Source organism: Perna viridis, chromosome 10 (assembly GCF_037379345.1).
Source record: "Perna viridis isolate PV_CMFRI_1.1 ecotype Kerala chromosome 10, ASM3737934v1, whole genome shotgun sequence".
NCBI classification, from domain to species: domain Eukaryota; kingdom Metazoa; phylum Mollusca; class Bivalvia; order Mytilida; family Mytilidae; genus Perna; species Perna viridis.
Window position 1 is genome coordinate 17,574,117 of NC_142454.1, and position 22,925 is coordinate 17,597,041.

At 31.5% G+C, this 22,925-nt stretch overlaps 1 protein-coding gene across 4 annotated transcripts in view; it reads left to right on the forward strand.

Annotated features, from left to right (window-relative positions):
• LOC148604780 (uncharacterized) overlaps positions 1-22,925 on the forward strand; it is a 42,909-nt gene that overhangs the window by 6,551 nt on the left and 13,433 nt on the right. For 2 of the 4 annotated variants that reach the window (XM_088549402.1, XM_088549404.1), the window contains exons 2-3: positions 12,227-12,259; positions 22,044-22,341. In XM_088549402.1, coding sequence (XP_088405528.1) covers positions 12,227-12,259; positions 22,044-22,341 — 331 coding nt within the window. Of the gene's footprint in view, positions 1-11,437; positions 11,519-12,226; positions 12,260-22,043; positions 22,342-22,925 lie in introns of those variants that run through there. The other 2 variants (XM_088549406.1, XM_088549403.1) reach the window with 2 other exon arrangements.

Below are 22,925 nucleotides of genomic sequence, written 5' to 3' on the forward strand. Positions count from 1 at the left end.
TTCCTTGTCAGAAGGTAACATATTAACCTCACTTATTTTTAAATCATTATAGATTTTTTTGTTGTGGATACATGGGTTAGAGTGTTGCAAAATCTTACCAGACTGTTTAAATCCTTGTCTTACAAAAAAAATCCCTGGTGTTATTATATTATATAGGGGTTAATGTTTTTCTCGGAATATTTAGGTGTATATGTCTTTGTCATTTGGACTAGGAATCCCATTTCCAATTGTTTAAAAAAAGATTAATCACTGGGAAAATTAAGATTTGATTCACTGTTGAACATATATGGAAGGTACAGTCAATGTGGTTAACAATGATAAACATACATAAGCAAGTGGTAAATACTTAAAACTGACTATTGAGAACAAAATTTCTAGTCCTAAAGTTAATGTAGAGGTTTTTTATGGAAATGATTCCTTTAAGTATTCATTAAAGAGCTAAGTCTTTGAGTTCATACTGATTTTTGTACCAGTATGAAATTGAAAATACAACACAAATTATGCTTTTAAGTAGTTGTCTTTGTAAGAATCATGCAAAATCTGAAAAATGTGATACACCCCAAAAAAGTCTACATATTTTTATTTTTGTAATTAAGTTGTTTTATGGGTCTATACTATGAAATGTGTAATTATTCATTCAAATCTGCCTGCTCTTAGGAGATAATCAACATTGAAAATCCAGTAGATTCTATTGTATTTGAGAGTCATTTACAGAGTTATCTCCCTTAATTTTGAAACCTACAGTGCATTCTATATAATTTTTATCTCCTAAGAGCACGGGTTATATGAAAAACCACATGTTATTTTCTGTTTACTATGACATTTCAAACAAAATATCAATAATAAAAATATGTAGGCTTTTTACCCATGAATCACATTTTGCATGATCCTTAGCTGGAGTGCTACTTAAGTTATTGCAAGTTATTCTGGTTTTAATATGTACTTGTATTCCTTTCTTGTGTGTGCTGTGTAGTATCCTTGTCCTTCTATTTACATATTCTACAGTGACTCAAGCAGTCTCAGTGAGGAAAAATTGGTCTTGTTTAGTCCTACTTAACCAGCAAGAAAAAAAATAGGGTAGCTAGGTAGGAAAATGATTCTGTTTCTCAAAAACATTTCACATTGAGTTAATGGGGAAACACTCTAGACTTCAAAGATGCTTGAACCAATAAACAGTTGCCATAAAATATTAGGGTAGGCATTTAAAAAAGGGAAACAGACATATTGTTTTTTTGCCCGAGCAGTCTATCAAAACCTATATCAGCTGCAAGCCTAAAGTAGTATAAGCAAAGTTCCTTTGAAGTTTCATTATAAACCTGCATCAATTTTGACCAATTTGAGCAAAGGGCAAAGACACCATGAGTCAGGAGAGTCTGCATTGATGTCCATTTCAATGCCATAGTCACCTAGTTAAATTTCTACTAAACATTTAGGTATATATATGCACATGTATTTTAAACATCTGCTTTGTTTATTTTAATTGGCACCTTGAAGAGGAATACCTATCCTAATTTGAAGATTACTTGTAACAAACAGGTGTCCACCCCCTACAACAGATGTGGGAAATGAGACAATAAGTCTAAGGACTTCCTTAATTTAGTTTTCAATGTTATGTATTAAGAGGGGACTGAACCTAATTTTAATTCCAGTATAATATATAACAAAGGGTGATCAAACAAGAGAACAAAGTTCATTAAAATTTTGAATCTTTTCAGATTTCAAGTGCAATATCCTCTAGTTTGTCACAGTTACATTGTACTTCAAATAGGCTAGTTCACTAGGCTGATGCTAGACATTCTTTTTGCTGTTATATTTCTACAGTTAGAAGAGGTCAAATAGCTTAGTTCTGTTGATAAGCCATTATAGTTCTTTAGCCTAAGTTCTAAGTTGAAAAAATTGTGAGACACAAAACTGTGGAAAGTCCCTGAAAAACATGAAATAAGTTTTTGATTAGAATAGGATGTTTCTACTTTTGTCAAGTCTAATATTGTTTACCTATTTATTTTCCCGAGTGATTTATTTTTCGATAATTTTGCAAGCAAGGAAAATATTGTGAAAATGAATTGCTATGAATATGTCCCTTCAAAGTGTTGTTAAAATAGTGTGTTAGTGAAACAAATAGGAGCAGAATCAAATTGATAACCTGAGGCTGGAAAATAAGTTGATTTTACAGTTTTGGCTTAGAACTCTTTTTTTTTTCATTATAATGCTTCCCCCACTTTATATATTGATAGGGGTTCCCTTCCTTCCATTGTCCTTCCTTACTTCTGTTATACAGAAGGGTACTACCTCTTATCTGTTTCTAAAACCACGAAATGGAATTTAATGAAATTATCACAGAATCTTTATAACTTATGCCCATTGTGCACCGTCTATTTTAGATTTTGATCTAATTAATTTTGAGGTCAGAAAGTGCATGTTATCAAAATCATGGGGGAGTGGGAGTACCAAGTTAGTGAGCATTACTCATATTTTTCTAGTTCTTAACTTACATAATTTATTCATCCTTATTTTTTCCTCATTCATTAACAATGATTAAAACGAGTAGCATTCTCAATTAAGCAGTCTCCTTAAGATCAAATAAAAATAAACATATAAATTCTAATTTGAAATGAGACTAATGCCAAGACGGTAAGCAGTTAAAAGACATTGGAAATGGTTTATATGTTGAAAATGTTTTGAAATAATGTGTTGAGTGCAGAAACTAAAAGATAATATACAAAACAGTTTGACAACATGCACATCTTTTCTGTCAGATCAAAGCTTATTTTAACAGTATAATTATAACTTGTTAGCATTCCTAAATGTGATTAGGGAAATTGTTCAGTATTTGAAATATTTGACTGATTTCCAGCATTTTCAGAGTGCTGCTTTAGTTCAGCAGTGGAATGTACTTAATTGATCCACAGATGAAAGTTTACACCTGTATTTGAACATTTAAATTGGTTTCCTGACTCCAGTGCCATAAACTTGAACTCCTAAAATACTGTTAGTGACATTATGAAATGTAAAAATCTCTAAACTTTTATTGGAGTCTAGGTAACATGGAAAATAAGAAAATTCATGGACTTGAGTCTTTTTTAACTTGTGGTGCCATGGCATGTGATTCAAACCCAGTACAGTACTAGCTGATCATGATCATTATTACTATTTCAACAGTCTCACTTAACAGCTGTTCTCCATCTCTCCCTGGTGTGACCTGCTTTTTTATGGGTCCTTCATTTGATGAATGTATTTTCTTTGATGGGTCTATGCTGTTTGCCTGTCTGTCTGTTTGTCATATAATAACTCACAGTTTAATAATTTGTGGTGTGATATACTGGTGAAAAAAAATAGGCCTGCTGCAGCACTAAGCTTGTTGTAAAAGGCGACTAGATAGTGCTCAGAATCCTAGCCAGGGGCTAGGGCGCTCTGCCCACAGAGCAACTGGGATGTGTGCCCCAGGTGGTTGAATTGGGTACCCCTGGTATGTTACATGCTAGGGTTGTCAGGCTATAATACGGAAAACCTAACCGCAAACCATAGTGGTGCACTGTGTTGGGAAAGATGCCACGTTCCTCGCACGTTAAAGAACTCTACTGTGGTATTGTCCCGGAGTAGGAACCATAGGGCTCTGCCACAGGAGGCTAAATTGCCCGACCCAACCCACCTCTCCCTATTTCCAGTGGCAGTCAAAATTTGTCGACCACATTGTCCTTGTGTCCCATCCCTTTTTCATTTCATCATCATTTCATGTTCATCGTCTGAATATAGCTGAAATATTGCTGCTCGGACGTTAAACCCCAACAAACAAACAAACAAACATAGTCTACAACTGGACAATTAACAAGGCAATTTTAACTTTCTGTTATTAAAAGTATTTTATTTTAAGTTTGACAGAATTTTAACTCTTTGTCAATTATGAATGGTAGACCTACTCTACTCAATGCAGTTAACTATATCATTTGCAGTAAATATGTTAGGATATTAGACAGTCTTAGAATACAAGTATGGTGAAAATTAAATTTTTTCATATTGTGTAATGAGAATGTTATTCATTTTTTTAGTTCAAGATCCATTGGATTTTCATACTCTTTCTCAGTCTTTTTAGTCTGTTTATAAAATTTTATCTTTATTTTTTTTAAAGAATCAGCACATAATTGCAATACTTGTTATTTCTGACGTAAGATTTATAGATACCTAGAAATTTATTCAATTTAAACCATAACTAAACCAACAAACATGTGGCCAAATATCATTCTACAATTATGATGTAAATTAACTTAGTTAGCCATCTGTCTCAGTATTGGAATTAAAGGTTTCACCATATAATACTGCATTGTGATGCTAATCTTTATTTTACTGAAACTTTAATATCAGTAATATTTTTTTGCAAGTGATTAAGGTTTTATGGTATCTTCATTTTCAGTGTAACAGTTGGGTTTAACAAGAGGGAATGGAATGCTATGTTACATTTTCCTTTCTACATCCTCTGCTAAAATTAATAGGGCAACCATTAGACTTTTAATGGGTGGGGGGAAGGGCTAGAATCAAAATTGAAACTTAAAGGCAAAACATTAAAAAAACATTAAAAAAAAAAATCAAATTAGGTTTTGTCTTATAATCTGTTAAAAATACAGAAACATTCTTTAAGGTTCAGCTGAAGTTGATATCTAGCACATTCTTTTCATTTTTAATAATACATCAAATTTAGTACTGAAGCATTTTGCTTATGCTTAATGCATCATTATATGTATATAACATACAAGCATAAGTCAAACTTAAGAAAAAATGTTTTATGTTCTAAATTCACTTTGTTCAAACGAACATAAAGTATTTATGTACTCAACCAATGCCCTTTTTTGACCGCTGTATGCATATTTGAGCACATTCAAATATCTATACTTGAAAACTTCTATTGGCATAAATAATAACTACTAAAGTTAGTTACTGAAAGGTGCAATGGCCACTTCAAAATGTAATTAACAATATTCTACATTTTTGTACATACATACATACATACATACATACATACATACTAAAGGTATATATATTAGATATCATGAGATATAATAAATGTCCATTATGCACAAAAATAAAAAAAACTGGCCCAACACTATCTACAAAATAAAGAAAAGTATGTGTAAGACACAAATATTCATGAACACAATATACATTCCTCATTATTGAAAATTAAACTTCAAATAAACACGTCTCTAGTGGTCACTGCCCAATCCTCGATAATTAAATATCTGCAAAATTTCTTTTAAATACGCGGCACGAAAACCGATTTACCGTTCAAAAAATTCCTCTACATCCGCACATAAATTTATGTATAATTTTTATATAACATTAACAAGGAAATGGTAAACAACATAGAATAAATCTTCAGTTGTCAAAAACAAGGTTTAAAGTCTGAAATTCATATACTGGTAATCCTGTTCTTGGATGTATTATGCAGTGCAAGCTGAAATTAATTTTTTGAAAAAATTGTCATTTCTTTAAAGTTAGATGAATTACAATACTTTATACCATGGTCTAGCTAAATACCAACTCCAATAAACAGAAAATGGGAATTTTCATTCAAATCTGGCAATTTGTCACAAATTATTGCCAGCTTGCACTGCATTAGATATTTAGGCTATAGTGCATTTGGATTTCCGAGCAAAAATGTGTTCTGGTAAATCTGTAAATTTATTTTAAAATTTGATGTTCAGCAAATATGGTTGTAGTAACACGTTATGTGATGGAAGGAAACATTCATAGATATAGAATACTGTATAAAAAAGCATTAAGAAAAGGTTTCAAGAACATAATATTTGCATCCTTAACAAATTGACTAGAATTATCTTGCCAATTTATGTCCTAGATTGTGACTTTAGCAGAACCTTAAAAGCCCATATTTACACATGTTCATTTGTACCTACACTAGTAATTTATGATTTAAAACAATATTTTGAATACTGTTTTATTGGCTTTGAATAGGAAGGGTCAAATAATAATCTGTTTAAAAGAAATTTACGAGCTCGTTATAAATGTAGTTTGGGTTACTGTTTGTAAAACTTGAATTTCACATACTTTATGCATAATACCTGGAATACTGGACACTTGACTTATATCTTTTTATTAGTGTGTAGACAAAATAGGGGGATTGATTTATTGAACATGACTATTGACTTACTTTGAGTTTGTCTTTTAAGTATAAATATGTCGACAAAAATAGGGCTGAATGCCTTTGAAAACCGAACATTGTTAAGTGTAAAAATAATGTCACTTGTGTCTTTAGTATGACCAATGGCTATTGTGTCTTTATATTTCTGTGCACAATATAAGAGAGAAGGGTAAAGTTAAACTTTAAACCCCATTAAAAGTATAGAAGTTGGTTATGATGAAGGCATATACAGTTGAACCTCATTAAGTCGAAGTCGAAGGGACCATGCAAAAAAGTTTGAGTAATCCGAGGTCGAGGATAAACCAGAAATACTAGTAGTTTGGTCCATGATTGTTTCTGTAGTTACATCATTTGTTGTGCTTGTACATGTACATGTACTTCACTTTACGTGGTACTTCGTAATGTCATGTGTTTCATATCGGAAGATATTTTTTGTATGTTGTTTATCATGTTTGAAATACTGAACGGCACCATTTTAGTGAAATTTCCTTTTTATTTTTTTCTATATCAAAAACGTCATAGTTTGTAACATGTTGCTTTGTTTGATTCACAATCAGGAGTATCGTCAAACCATGTGCTCTACAATATTACGATAAAATACCAAATTCACGAGTGAAACGAATTTAGTCGTTGAAATACCCTTACTATCGTCTGTTTGATGTTAAATAGTCAGATACCGTTACAATTCATCTGTACATACGATATCACTGTTAGTGTAAATTCCCACCTGTTATTAATAAAATTCCTTTCTTTTAACAACATGTGCAATTTAAATTGATTAAATAAACAAATCAAACCGTAAAGAGTGGCAACAAATTAATTTTGAAAGCCACGCTAATTGTTAAAATACACTTCGATCATGGTTTGTAATAAAGCAATCAGTTTTCCGACTAATTAGTTGACTTTGAGACATCAGGGTTAATTAACCTTGAAGTCCTATTGAGGGGACTGATTGATTACCTCAAGTTATCCGAGGTTTCAATTCATCCGAGTTCGAGTCGTCCGAGGTAAAATTGTATTGGAGTAGGGGGAGTTTGGCTGGGACTTTGTAATTAGTTTGAGTTATTTGAGATTTCGACTAATCCGAGTTCGACACATCGAGGTTTCGAGGTTTGACTGTAAACCTCACAAACCTGTCGATATACAGGTGCATTTCTGAACTCATTGGACAGTGTTTAGAAATGTACTCAAAACGTAGACAAAGTCAATTTTACTTCCACTTTTCTAAGCCAAGATGAAGTGTCATTTTGTGAATTTGAATTTGTACATATAATACCCTCTTTTCCAATATTTTCTTATTTACTGGCTTGATGATTGTATTTATTAACTATAGCTTCCTTGTTGAAGTAGATTGTTTATGTTATGTATCTCTCCAGTATCACCCAACTAACAGGAAAATTACAATGTATTTATAACCAATAAAAAAAACACAGTCTTTCAGATAATACAAAATGTATGTTGTATGACAGTTCGCCTTATGATGAAATAAATTTATAATATAATATACCAACTCTATGATCACATTGTATTATCGAGACTTTAAAGTTTTTAACTTGAAGATGCATACTATTATTGAAAAAAACCTCTGTCACTTTCAGTTTCAATGATTGGAATGAAAAGAAAGAAATATGATTTAAATATAATTCTTGCATAAAAGAGATAATTGTGAACAATATTTTTCATCTGCCATATGTTACCAGGTGTGTTTTTACCTGAACTTTTCTATCACCTGTCTGTAGTCACCTGTCCATGTTTATAAATTCTTATTTTCATTCAAAAATTCAATATTTTCAAAGATGCTTCTAAGTAAAGGTATGTCAATTCTTTCAGTTTCCTGGATTTCAAAACTTTTGAAATACTTCCTTCTGATGTTCTCTTTCTCACTTCGCTATAAAATGCTTTATAGGTAAGAGTTAAGAATTTATTAGTTTAGCTACAATACAGTTACAGTCAATCAGTTTTTGAAAAATTTGATCTGCTCTGCAATCTGCTGACTATAGGTCTGTAAGTCTAGTTTTAGTTACATTTGCCTTACCAGAACTTTCTATGTAGAATGTATTGAAATCCAAAGATCAATCTGCATTGTATTGTTTTCTTCAGGGATCTTGTAAGGCTGTGTTACAATTCAAAATCTTCTGTTTAATGCTTTTTCTAAATACTTTTATCTTGTATAAAATAGAAATTTGACTTTTTTCATCGGCATTTTTACACAAAAAGATGTTTTCCTTTTAATACTGAGCTCAACGCTCTTTAAATGACGAATCTCCCTGCATTTGAATAGTGAACTAGGACCCATTCTCCTAAAACCATGGAGTCACTAGACTTACAAAAAGATGTTTTCCTGAACTCAACGCTCTTTAAATGACGAATCTCCATGCATTTGAATAGTAAACTAAGACCCATTCTCCTAAAACCATGGAGTCACTAGACTTACAAAAAGATGTTTTCCTGAACTCAACGCTCTTTAAATGACGAATCTCTATGCATTTGAATAGTAAACTAGGACCCATTTTCCTAAAACCATGGAGTCACTAGACTTACATATTCTATCAAAGAAAAACTACACTTACTTTTACATAATTTATTTTTTGTGTTGGTTTAAAAGGCAACTTAATAGTTTTAGATAATTGGAAATGTTTCATTTCTCAGTATTATGCCCACCCATGTCTTTGTTGATAAATCTGCCCTAAGCTAACATATGCAAAATTTGTTCAGAAATTACCAGACCAAATCACAAATTTTACACGTCTCCTCTATGTAATTGAAAAAAAAAAGCAAATTTTTAACTAGACAGATCTGGTAGGCCAGTGAATTTTGAATTCACTGCAATTAGCGATTACTCTGGTGCATGTCCTACCAATGTTAATGTCCTATATCTGCTTGATCTTTTCCATCAGCCATGACTTAAAATCAGAACTATTTATGGTAATCAGTTTTTTTTTTTTAAATCTGATAACTACTAGTTTTGTTTACCTTTGTCTATCTCTATTTATGGAGAATATACCAAACTTTTTATTTCTTATTTCCTTGTATGAATTTTTTATTTGGTCTTTAGCTTTAGTACAATATTTATAACCGGATGAAAAAATGAGTGGGTATCAGTTGATCCTAATCATATGGAAAAACTGAGGCTGCTTGAATTCTTGGGTGAAGTAGTTTGTAAGAAGATGTCTTCTGGTTTAGTTAGAAAAAAGGGATATTGGAACTACTTCTGTCGAAAGAGCCGAGCCATACCAAAAGATTTGTATCTTGATAGTAATTTAAACTTATTTTTACCTTCCTTTTTCCACTGAAATATGAGACTTAAATAGACAAGAGAATTGTGTTGATAATATCACACTGTAGGTGAAGGTCATCCAGTAAGAAATAGTTTTTTGATCTGTTGGCTGAATGTCACATTTTGACTATTTCCCTAATGCCGTTATGTTCAACAAGAGAATATGAAGATTTCTGCGAAACTGTATGAAATTGTGTCTAAAATTGCCTTTAGTGTGATTTATTTTGTCATGATTGGAATCAAGAACTGATTCCTTAAATAATCAAATGAGTATCAGTTACATATCAATCTACATTCCTTTCTAAACCAAACTGTTATAGTACAATAGAATTTGTGTATATATTAAATTTAAGCAGGTTATTAATACACAAGAACATAAAAAGAAAAGGTTCAAATCATGACCAATTTGTGCAGGTTTTCCATGTTACAGCCATTATGTTTACACAGGTTTTTACTGTGTCATACATTTAAAGTGGTCTAAATCAAACTCTTTTTTACTTCAGCAGCCCTTTTCACAAAAAAATCGTAAGTGTAAATTTAGCAGTAAGTTATGATGTCATAATGGAGTTAAGTATCTTGACGTCACAGCTTACGACTAATTTTACTCTTACGATTTTTTGTGAAAAGGGCTGCAGATTTTGATTGATTTAGGCAGGTGCTTGGTTGAAGTTCAGAATACAATTAAACTGATACAAAGGGACTTAAAAAAAAAGTCTGTTTTTGACAGGATTTTGGTTTATTCAGTGTTTGGTTAAGACAGGTTTCTCTGTATATATTAACCTTTGACCTCCAACCCCATAGTATCCTGTATATATAATTTGTCTATTATTTCTTGATAATTATGTATGGGTCAAGAGGTAGCTGAGTATAGAAATAAGTTGTGCTACAATAAAAGAATATGAGAAGAAAACCTATTAATCTTCAGTGAATGGATCCATCTTCAATAGAACTTAATTTCAATTTAGGATGTCTGGAAAAATATCAGTTTGCCAAAAAAAACAAAAAAAACTACATGAATTTAGTGACCCTGTTGTCATCTTAAATACCCAGATAGTGAATTATTAAGTGAGACCTACCTGAATTGTGGGTTTTCTTGGGCTTAGTCAGATATGTGATTTTCATACCATCGAAATTCATTGACACTATTTTAATTAGAGGGTCTGGTTTTGACTGTGGTCTAGGTTATTTGTGGTTTGGTTTAGACTGAATTCTGAGTCAGTATAGGTTAGGTTTATAGTCAGGTGTTAAATCATTTTAGAAAAGTCATTTCAGTATTGTTTACAGTTCTATATTTAGACCTGTAGTTTGTGTTTGTATTAAAATTAACTGAAACTTAAACACATATATCTGCATGGATGTTAATTTCACCTCAGATAGGTTTCTGACATTTTGATTGGTAAATGGCTATCATGCAGTGACCTACTATCAAGTTAGAATGGCATTCCCCACCCTGTATTAATTTAAATTTAGTATATTTGCCCTAAGAAATATAAGTTTACAATAGTGGATCTAGGGCATGTTCCTGTTTTTTTCAACGCCATAAACCCTCTTTATGTTTGAAAATATTATTTATTTTGTGCGTAATTTGGTCATTAATGTCCAATATTAGCCTCAACCCCCCTCCTTTTAAAAAAAAAAACAATCGTGATCCATCCATGTATTTTCATTACTCAACCAAACATTTTTAAAAAATATTACCTTTTTGTTTTGGAATAATTTTTTCCCATTGCCATACTTTACTAATAAATTTAGTGTCAGTCTTGACAACAGTGAAAAAAGTCCAGAATTCTGCAATGTTGGAAAGAAATGTGTGAATTTGATCACTAATTCTGTATTGCTTGCTCTCATTGACATTATACTGTAACATGCATAATACAAAACTTAATGCACATTTATCATGTTGTTTTGATAGTAAAATGACTAATAATTTGGCATATATATTTGACCACAACAAATTTGATAATTATTATGGCTGTCATCTGTAACCAAATTATATGCTGTTGTATAACATGTGTTTTGATGTTAGTTATTATATATTACATATGGAGATGCCATGGTTGAAGAAGTGAATGCTTGTTACTGTAGATAGGGTAGGCCACTTAAAGTCTTTTTTTTTTTATTCTGGGCATCAAGTGTTGATGAAGTGACTGTTGAAAGGGGGACAACTCTAGGTATATTTCACATTTTTGCTAACAACATTTTGTAGCAACTGAAGTGAATGTTGTACATACATGTATATTATTGTAGCAATCAATAAACGTTCTCTTTGGTATGAAACTATGAATTTATTGTATGATGTAGTATCAGTCATGAAAAATCATGATAAACCATATACCAATTTGAAGGTATAAAGAATCTGATTGGGAGTTGAGGTGCTGTAGGAAATCAGCATGTTTTACATGAAGACCCTCTTTGGAATCAGAGGTATCTACTTCTGTTATAGCAGCTACCTCTAATGAACAATGTTACTGTTACTTATCTCGTATCTAAATGTTTTAAAAGTTTCTTTTAAAAAAAAACAAGCACAACATGTAAAAGCAAAAAATTGTTTCCGGACCAATGTTGAGTGATAGGTACCTTTAAATCTTTTAAGAAATTGTTGAGAAATTTAATTATTAGCTGGCCTGTCCATAGCTGGTTAGTTGTCTATAATTCTTATTCAGGACTGGCTGTCCTAACCATTGGAGTGTTTTCTGACATCTAAATACATTTGTTATTGGTGTTCCCTTCTGATGTTTGTGATTATTCTAAAAATTTTTGTGTAATGTTTGTATAATGACTTGATTTTATTTTTACAGTATTCTCAGGAGGCCATATATATGGACACAAGTGTAAGTTCTAGACCCTCCTTTGGTTGTTGTTCCAGTCACGTGTGCATGACTTTCATTTTTTTGGCATGCGTGATCAGTCATGTGGAAAATGATTCACATGTACTAACTCAGGCATGAGATGACTGTTTAGTTCAATTTTACAGCGCACACAATGATGATGTTCAGGTGATAAGAATTTGGTATTTTCTTTATTAAGTGATCATTTTTTTGGGTATTTGAAAAAAAAAAATCAAGGTCTAACAGAAGTTTAAATCTTCTCAATTATCCAGTAACTACCTACCACCACAGTTCATCAGGTGACTGCCATTTAATGAAGAAAAGACCAGTTTAATCCTCAGAACATCATCATCATATGTGCTGTAATGCACTCATCTTATCAGTTGTATTTCTGCAGTTCTTTCTACTAACCATTCAATAAGAATTTGAAACATTTTACCATAGACAAACGTATTAACAAAAAAGAAAACCTATTCATTCTCTTTCTTCTGAGTTGAAATCGTGGGTTATGACAAGCTTGGCTTATTTACCTTTTTTGGTTAATTGGGTATTCTAGTGGGTGCAAAATATGCTATGAATAAATGTGAAATTAGTTTGCATGTAGCTAGGTCTGAATAGAATGTTTAAACTCTAAATGTTAACTACATTTGTATCTTTATTGGGTATTTTTTAAGAAACTTTATTAATATTCATAATCATATCTATTTCTTTTTAAAAGTTCAACTACACCTTTTTATAGCTCTCTTCAACAACTAACATATAAAAACCTGTATTATGATTAAGGACCAAGTGTTTTATCTGTTATTATTTAAGGTGACATTTTTGTTTTAAAACTTATAACTGCATAAATAGAATGATAAGATTGAGTCCATTCTAATTTTTGACATTGAATTTTAGATTTTTTTTCTATATATTAATGAATGTTTTTTACATTTTCGTGGTGAGAGTGTTTTTTAGCATGTGCGGTTTCAGAATATGGCCATTGATTATTTTGTCATTTTTTGTTGTTTTTCAGTTTTTTATTTGATGCTGGTACATGTATGTTTATTTATTTTGTTTGTATTATGTATTTTGTTTTTGTACCAGTGCTATATTTGTCCTCGTGTTTGTTTATAAGTCCCCCCATTTATTCATTTCTTAACATTTTGGTTACTGGATGAAAAATACATGGACAAAATCCTTTCAAACTTTTGTTCAAAAAATTACAGGTCGATCAAGTCCATTATTGTGTGTTGTGGAGTTAAGGTTCTTTTTCATTTTAAATATTTTAAATGATGGTTTGTGAGCAGGACTGTGCAAACACTATGCCAAGCTTGCCTGCTTTGCACGTATTTTCTAGGAGTTGGTTTTCTGTGGACAAGTTATAATGAACATAACTTTTTTAAAGCATTATATTAGAAACAAATTTTTACATATATGAATTGTGAAAAATGTTTTTTTCAGAAATCAAATTCACTTATTTATTTGTCATTTGTCCATAGTTTTTATCCAAGAGAAGTTATTAGATTCATATCAGCTGGACATGATTGTTTGTAAGTCAGTGAAGTTGTTATTCGATTTACAAATAACCACAATATTCAGAGTTAGAAATACTAGCTTGCCCCCAGCCCTAGACTGGCTATTTTTTGGCAGGGCTGGCTAATTTTAGCAAAAATCTATATAGCCATATAGTAAATGTATTGAAAAATTGTATTCAGGACTGGCTAGAATTTGAGTGAGTTTCCTACCCTGCTGAATATTGCTCAATTGTAGTAAGGGTCTTCTATATCACTTTGTCAGATTGCTGGTCTTTAGGTTAACTTATAAAAATAGGAGATGTGGTATGATTGCAAATGAGATAGTCATCCACCCAATACCAAGCAACAAACAATTAAATTTCGACAGGTCACCTCACTTTCTTCAATGATGGACAAAATCCATACCTTAATGCATGCTGTCAAAGACCCCAATATAAATGATGTGAATCTTTTCATAAAAGACAAAAATCATTCTTGTCTATACAAAAAAAAACAAAACAAAAAACAATGAGCATAAAAAACCACAACCACCGGACCACAGGTTCTTTGCTTGAGATAAGACTATATAGTATATGACAGTGTTAATAGTGAACAGTTAAAGATGGTAAAATTTTGATACAAAATTTGTAATAATTGATCTTTTTAGGGGAAAGCTTTGTTCAAATGGTAAAGGCCTTTTTATAAACATTTCATTAAGGGTTAAGCCCTTCCTGAGTTTGTCATTATGTAAGTTTGGACCAGACAGGGATTCAAATTACCAGTGGTCCGAGGTGTGAGACCCTCCATTTCTGAATTAGGATTTTTGAAGGTTCCTTTACCTATGTCTGGGACCTTCAGCTATATACATTGACACTATATTGAGGAATTTAGGTTTTATTCAAGTGGACCGTTGATTCAAAAGTCCAGGATCTTCCACTCTTGGAATCCTACCAGGTCTTTAACCCTTTATAGAGGGAAGGATTTTAAACTTTCTGCCTGAAAAGCAGTTGTTATTCAAAGAGGTTACTTTGTTCTTCCAGTTTTATAAACTGTAAAAAAAGGGGATGGGGAGGGAAAGGGGAAGACTAAAATGTGAGAAGGCTGTATACCTTTATAAGGAAAGTAAGTGGTATTGTGTTTTCTTTTAATGATTTATTCAAAATCTGTGACTTCAAACAGTCATTTGGCATGTTGACATGAATGTTGTGAATTACTTTACATTTACTTTACATTTAGATTTGCATGGGAAATTGTGCACATTGTTCATAACTTGGTCACAGAATTAATTGAATTCCTGACTTTACAGAGATAGGATATAGATCTGATCTTCCTTTGACCTAACAGCTAGTCTTGTTTTAAGGCCATCATTAAAAAAAATTCTAGATTCTCATCCAAAATTTTTCATAATTAGGGATGGGCAGGTGAACTTTTTTTAGATTTTTTTTTATCAATTTAAGTGAAAAATACTGTCATTTTGAAAGAAATTGACCTAAGTTAGAAAAAAATAAAAAATAAATTTTTCAGGTAGGGTGAAAGCTTTGTTTGGGAAGGGATGCGACATTCAAATAATTTTCTTCAGTTAATACTGAAGGGTTATATTAAAAAAAAACATAGTTAAAAGTAAATGAACTATGGCCTGAATACCTTATACTAGTGTGAGTCTTGCATTTGTATTTCTTGCTTTTTGTTTTGTTTTTTTTTGCTTTTGGGATTGAATTGTTTCCAAATGGTCATGTCCTATCCAGAAAAAAATAAGACCGCCCATTATATAAAAAAAATCTGTATGTGTTAATCATTTGTTGGTAAGTATGTGGGATAGTGAACTATAGGTATGCTTAACAAATACCACAATTTTTAAATATGCAAATATTTTTAGATATTCTGTTGTGTCAAATCAAAATGAAACATAAACAATTTTAAGCCTTTTGTAAATATTGATTTCAGGGATTAAAAATAAATCTAACAGTTACATGTAAACAGGTCTCTAAGCTTTTAGTACACTATTTCACATTGTGTAGATTGTACTTCTCCACTTGATCGTGGCTGGCAAAGACTTTCTGTGGGCACGTTTTTTTCCAGTGTACAGATTTAAGCTGTTTTCATATTTGACAAATAAGAAAAAAAATACCCGCAATATTTTTTGCATGTAATGCAACATCTGTAACTTTCTTCACACCCCCTCCCCCTAAAAAATAGATACCCAAGAATATGTTCAATAAGCAGAGTCTAATTAAGCACCAAGAACTTTGAGAATACACTATTTATATTTAGGATACAATAATTAAGTCAGAACTTTGGACCAATATTTGTTTTTAACAGAGCCACAGAATTTTTTTCTTACCATGTGACCATTATGTGAATACTTTCACCATAGAAGGTGGAAAAGATGTAACCCATCATTGCTACAGTTTACCTCTAATCTTAAAATTGAATTTTTTTCTATTGATGCTTTTATACCCATATACCATAGTATAGTGTTTTGAAACGGAGTTTGTTTTCGTTGTTCAGCACATCAAAATTTACATTATATATGATATTTGAGGACGCTTACCCTACCGGTGCACCTGGTTCATGCTCCCAGTTTTTAGCGGAGTCCGAGTTGCTCTTTTGCATTTGTTACTTTGTATGTATGATTTTAGTTACTTTATGTTCTTTGTTGTGTATGTCTGTTTCCATGTCTGGTCTTTGTCCCTGGATTACATTCTTTTGATTACTGCTATAACCTTGGTTCCCTTTATTACTTTTTGTATTCTTCTATTTGAAAACTTAGTATTGGACCCATTTATTTTTGGTTTTTCAGAAGATTTTGCAAAAAAACTTACATGAATTGCTTCAAAATAAGAATATTTCCCTTAATGAAAGATTCTATAATTTCCCCAAATTGCCTCAAAATGTATCCTAAATAAGATAAATTATTTCCAAGTTGTTAGTCGAAGTGCATGATATGGTGTACACGTTTAATATTACACTGATTTTGAAATTGTTTACGATTTGTCTTTTCTTGTAATCCTCATTAAGATTTGAGTGATTTAGCCATGAGTTGCAACGTATTCTTATCAAAGCCACTGTTAACAGGATGTTATTTGTCCTATTATCAGGAACTTAGATTTGATGCTAAGTTACCATTTTGTTCCATTTAAAAGAATCAATCCATTGTAGTGGTTTTTTACTATGAACGTATTAAGCTTTTCTGGTTTTCACATACCATGCTGGCATCTACAAGCGCCACCTAAATTTAATTCAAATTTATTTCTATGTTAACAGACTTTTTGCTCTTAAAAGTATCCATGTAAAAACAATCATATTAATACATTAGCGAAAACTGTAAAAAATATGCCATACAGTTTAATGCATCTTTGATGTAAGGGACCAGTAAAATTCTTCATTAAAAAGGGGGGAGGGATTTCCAATCTTCATAAATACAATAAAAACAATTTGTTTATAAATCCTTGTGGATTTCTTTCAATCTAAATATAACCATCTACCTGTTATTTAAATCATTGACCTTTGTTTAGTCTATGTTTATATACATGATAGCCATAATTGACTGAGGGATTCCCAGGTGTAACATTCAAACCTTTTGAATATTCCATAGTATCTGATTACTGGTATATACATTATTATTATAATCTTGTCAGCTTCTGAAGTTTGTACTATTGATGTTGACATTGACTTCAGATTCTTGAAATTTGATAGCAAGAAAAGATTATTGTGACTTAAACAGTGCTGTCTTAGAATTTTGAAAGGAAGGGCACTGTTATAGAAGGACAATTATTTAAATTTGTTGTAAGTATTAATTTTTTTATTGTCATCAATATTTTGTTTGATCTTTCAAAATATGATTTTTTAAGGTGATGTGTATTTTGATTTCTTAGTATGATTGCAAATACTTGTGTGTCGTGTGTCATGAATCTTTCAGTTTTTTTTTATTGATTGATTGTTGGGGTTTAATGTCCAAGCAGCAATTCGGTCTTGTAAGAAGTCTATTGATTATGTAGCTTCTTAACTTTGATATTGAACTTTTAATGAAGAAACATGAAAAGGTTTTTTTTTATATAAAGCACATTTATGTTCCAAGAATTTTAATGTTGTTCCTTTTGCTAACAGGCCAAAAAGTTACAAACTTCAGCTTTATTCACCTTTCTCCCAGCAAAACTTTTTTGGGGCAACATGGCATTTAAACCTTTGTATTTATAACATTTAAACATTTTGAGGAATCATCAAATGGCAGAGGGGGAGGGGTAAAGATTTTTTTAACACTTTCATTACAAGTAAATAGTAATCAAAATGTTTGCCGTTATAAATATGCATGAATACTTTCTGTGTCATAAAAGTGCAGAAATTTAGAAATCATGACAAATTTGATGAATACCTCCCAATATTACTAATGATTAATGTATTTTTTAAGATGTTTCAAAGTTGTACATTTTTGTGTTTTCAGATAGGTAAGTCATCAAAACAAATAATAATCATGTTCTATTTTATATTTTGTCACATGTTTTGTTTTTACACAGTTCAGTTGAACAGAACACCATTGTGAAATCCTTATTTGCTTTTTTATCGTAAATTATTGTATTTTGTGGTAAGATTTACAAATCAACCTGAAAGGATGGACATTAGGTATGCTGGACCTTTTGGTTTGTGTTTTGAAATGATGTCAGTATTGACCTTTAAAAAGTATTTCCTTGTGTACATTGGTGTACACTAATAGAGTATTAGGATTGTTATTTATGCTTATTACAAAAGGCTTATGTCTTTCATTGATTCTCCATTCCTATTAATCAAAGCAGAAAGCCTGGGCCCTGTTTTCTTAAAAGATTTTTCTCAAATCTTTAAGTTTTCCTCAGATCTTCATTTTCAAGCAATCTGATTGGTTGAAATTTGAGTTAGGTAGGATTTGAGAAAAATCTCAATTTGAGATTTTTTTATGAAACCAGCCCATGGTCTCTACTCTCATGGATCCCTGAAATTTAACTTAATTCTTAATTTCCAATTTCATAAAAATCAGTTCATCACAGTCTGGTTAAACATTTGATATTTTCGTTTTTTTGTCATTTTCTTTTAAATGATAAGGCTGTTGAGATAAGCAACTCAAATTTTAGAGGCATAAAAAAGATCTATTTGAATCTCAGTGATTTAGATTAAAATACTAAGAATAGGCCATTTCCTAATACAATTAGAATTTCAATGGGCCAATTTTAACATTCTGTAAATTCAGATTTACTACTCATTTGACCATTTTGCTATATGCAATAAAGAACTGACCTCCATTCCTGTTTGGGTCTTTTGATACTTCATGCATTAGATGTTCGCATGGACTATATCTGACATCGTTGCTTATGTAATGTGAAACCTGCCTTTACCTTACCCAGAATCTACAAAAAAACTTGTCAAAACAAGTCATGCAATGAACTTCCAGTATCGTACTTATAACCTGGGAAATTCTGCCTTTTAGGGAGAATGTTGTGAAAACTTAAACAGACCGTCTGATGACATTAATATGCGATGTCTGTTAGATATTCCAGTTGATTGTCATTGATACACGTGTAATGTCATTTATATTCTTTGGATTACGCTTGTTTTCATCAAAATGATGTTTTGTCATCAATATCAGAAATTAGTTCCTGTTAAAAAAAGGGGGGGCTTAATATTTTTTAAAAGTATTTAAAATGGCATGTTCTACATTGGCATGCATGTGGTATGCAAGTCTTTTCATGAGGTTAATTTAATTCTGTACATTATTGTCTTGTCTTTGATGAATTTATAACCCTTATTACAACTCTGAGAACATTTGAATTCTTATTTTTGACAGACAATGCCTTGTCAACTGTGACGAGGATTTTATTATCATGAGCTTGTCATTTTATCAAACATATCGTTAATTTAATGATCATAATGTTCAGGATACATGGCTTAACAAGGATGTTTTTGTAAGCTTATCCTATTCAACAGTTTAGATGATTTAATTTTATTTTTCTTAAAATTGGAGAATGTAGTTTTAAATTTCGTTACCCTGTGTGATCCTATGTAGAGATAGTGTGAAAATGTGAACAAGTAGTATTTATCAGACTACTGTTGAAAAGGTTGTGATTTCTTTTTTTTTTGGAAAATTTACTTTTGATTTAAACCAGGAAATGACAAGTGAGTATGCTTTTATTTGGAGAATGACATGGTCTGAGCTAAGAAAATTGTATGATTTCGTAACTTCAGACTTTCAATGTGAACAGTATTTTATTTAATATTGTTTGAAATTTTGGAGCCCTTATACCAATATTGATATTTTTACTTGCTAATGTTTACATTATACCTTGAAGGGTGATATCTTTACAGCAACATTCCATTGAATTTAGCTGTGTGTTACAATACTCTGACAGGCTGTTAAGATAAAACTGTATTGGCTAACTATTGAAGTGAATTCTGTCTTATTTAACACCTAATTTTTACAATCTTTACTGCTATTTACATTGTATGTTTGTTGGTTTGTCAGGAAACCACTTGCAAGCCATGTTAGTGATCATTGTAATGGATAAGCTTTGAATTTACTGTTCAGATATAGTCAAATCTGTCTGAACCAAATAATTTTAGTAGAGAAGAATTTGTTTAGTATAGGCAGGTACAAAATACATTAAAATTTTAGAAAGGTTTTAGAAAATTTTCTGGCTTTTACAGGTTTCTTTGTTCCTTTGTTATAACTTATAAAATTTTTTGAGGTATCATCTCCAGTCCATCCATACATTTGTCATTAGTATGAGGTCATGCTAACAGAACAACCCTGTCTAAATAGAACTTAGTGCTGGGATTTAGTATTAACTGTTACTCATTGAGCCATGGGCTTAATACAACATAATGATAGATTTCTGAAAGTAACAGTCTGTTATTGTCGCCTTAGATGTATATTCAATATCTAGGTCAAATCATTAGCACTTCTTAGAGAGTAATATATGTCACTTTAATTACCTTTGTCAAATCTAATAAAATGATAAGAATTACATGACTTAGAAGATGTTTGGAAGTTTTAGGAAGAGAGAGACAAATCTCAAAGTATGATTTTCATGATGATATATTTTCAGCAGTCCAGGCTACATTTGTACTTCTAATGTAACAGCATGTCAGCTTCTCCGCAAATGAGAAAACCCTTCTTGATAAATTAAATTCATAATGGTTGATTCTGGTTATGATGAACCCTATCTAAAATGAACCCCTTTTTGCACAGAAGGGTTCCATGATGAATTTTAACGAAACTGAACCCTTTTTGCACTAAAGTGTTCAAAGATGGGGTTGATGTAGAACCCTATCTAAACTAAATCCCTTTTTGCACAGTAGGGTTCCATGACGAACTCTATCGAAACTTAACCCTTTTTCAGTGAAGAACCCTTTCTAACCCTTTTTCAGTGAAGAACCCTTTCTAAACTAAACTCCTTTTTGGTTAAAATCCTTACTAAACTGAACCCTTTTTTGTGCAGGAGGGTTCAGTTTAGACAGGTTTCATGATAACACAGACTTAAAAAGACATGAAGGTATTTGACTAGTTGTCCAGATTAAACAAGTTTTATGTTTAGTTGAGTGTTCTGGGTATCTTACTGTAGTTTTATTTCTGTTATGAAATTCATGGCTATATACTGACCATAAGCCTATCTAGTAAATATTGCATTTTTTTTTTATTTTATGGAAGAGCTTTTAGGTGAGAAAGAAGTATGATTTCTTCAAGTACACTAAAAAATGGTTTATTGGTATTGTAAAATGTAGATGATAAAATTGTCTAACATTTAAAATATGGATGATTATGCTCATTTAAGTATTTAGTGTGCAGTGCATTCCAGAAGATACTAAATTACATGTAATAATCAGTCTGTGAATTGTGTTACTTTGAAATATCAAATTAAAATCGACCTCAAGTTCTCAAATTGTTGAATTCTAGCATTCTAGTCTGGATTTCTTTTTGAAAACAAACCTTGAGATTTTCCTCAACTCATCGAGTTTTCCCTCAAATTCTCCTTTTCAAGCAATGGTTTGAGTTGAGAAAGGATTTGAGGAAAATATAAATTTTAGATTTCTTTAAAGAAACCTGGCCCAGATTGGTTTAGATTTTAGGCAGTTTAAAATCTATTTTATTATCAGTTAGTTTTATGAAGTTGTAAAATTGAAGCCTCATACCTCTTTTGATATATCTGGGCATGTGAATAAGATAAGAATGATTTTATTGCTTGTACAGGAAAATTGTTGAAATTATTTGGTAAGATGCAGATGTTCCAAAATTTTAAGTTGACCTTTGTTTTTTTTTTTTATTCCAGAAATGGAAAAGGAGGTTCTTTGTCCTGTTCAAACCAGAAGGCAGTCTACCTCATCAATATGTCCTCAACTACTATAACAATGAGGAGGGCAAGAAACTAAAAGGTTACATTGACTTGGAACATTGTGAACAAATCATAGAATCATTAGACTTGGATTTGTTTCCATATCTGCTGGCAATAAAGACATTTCACAAGAATCGGGAAAGGACATATTTTTTGGCTGCGGACACTGAGGAACAGATGACAACGTGGGTTAGGAACCTTTGTTGTGTCTGTGGCCTAAAGCCAGAAGATAGTTGTAAGTAGTTCCAGGATTACACTGTCCTAGGCTGTTTCCATTAATCTGTACACATCTACTTGTAGTATTTGTGCTTCTGGTTTGTCTGGTACATCTGAGATGAACCACTGTACTTATCAGGTTCAAGTGGAACAAACTGTATAATGGAAAAGACCACTAATTTTCTTTTAGATGGTTGGTATAATTGATAGAAGAACTTTGTTTTTTCTATAGTTAATACTAGTGTTTTAATACAACCACAAAAACATTGCAGTTGTTTAATGGTATGGCACAGTCATCAATTTTTGTTGTTTTCCATAAACATTTTGTTTTTGTGCAATAACTTGAATATTAGTTAATTAAGCTTTATAAAATTTTATAGCAAGGTTCCAAACCACTAAAGCAAGGGTGGTATTGGTTTTGGGGGTTACGCCCGTACTGTTTAAGAAAATGGGCTAAAAAAGGCATTTCATAGAATTGGTCTTACTCCAGTTAAAGCGTAAGAATTCTACGATATTGTTCCATAATATTATATACCACTATTGTCAGATTTGGTTTGACTTTAGAGGGGGTAAGACTTGAAAATTTTAGAAATTAGGACCCAA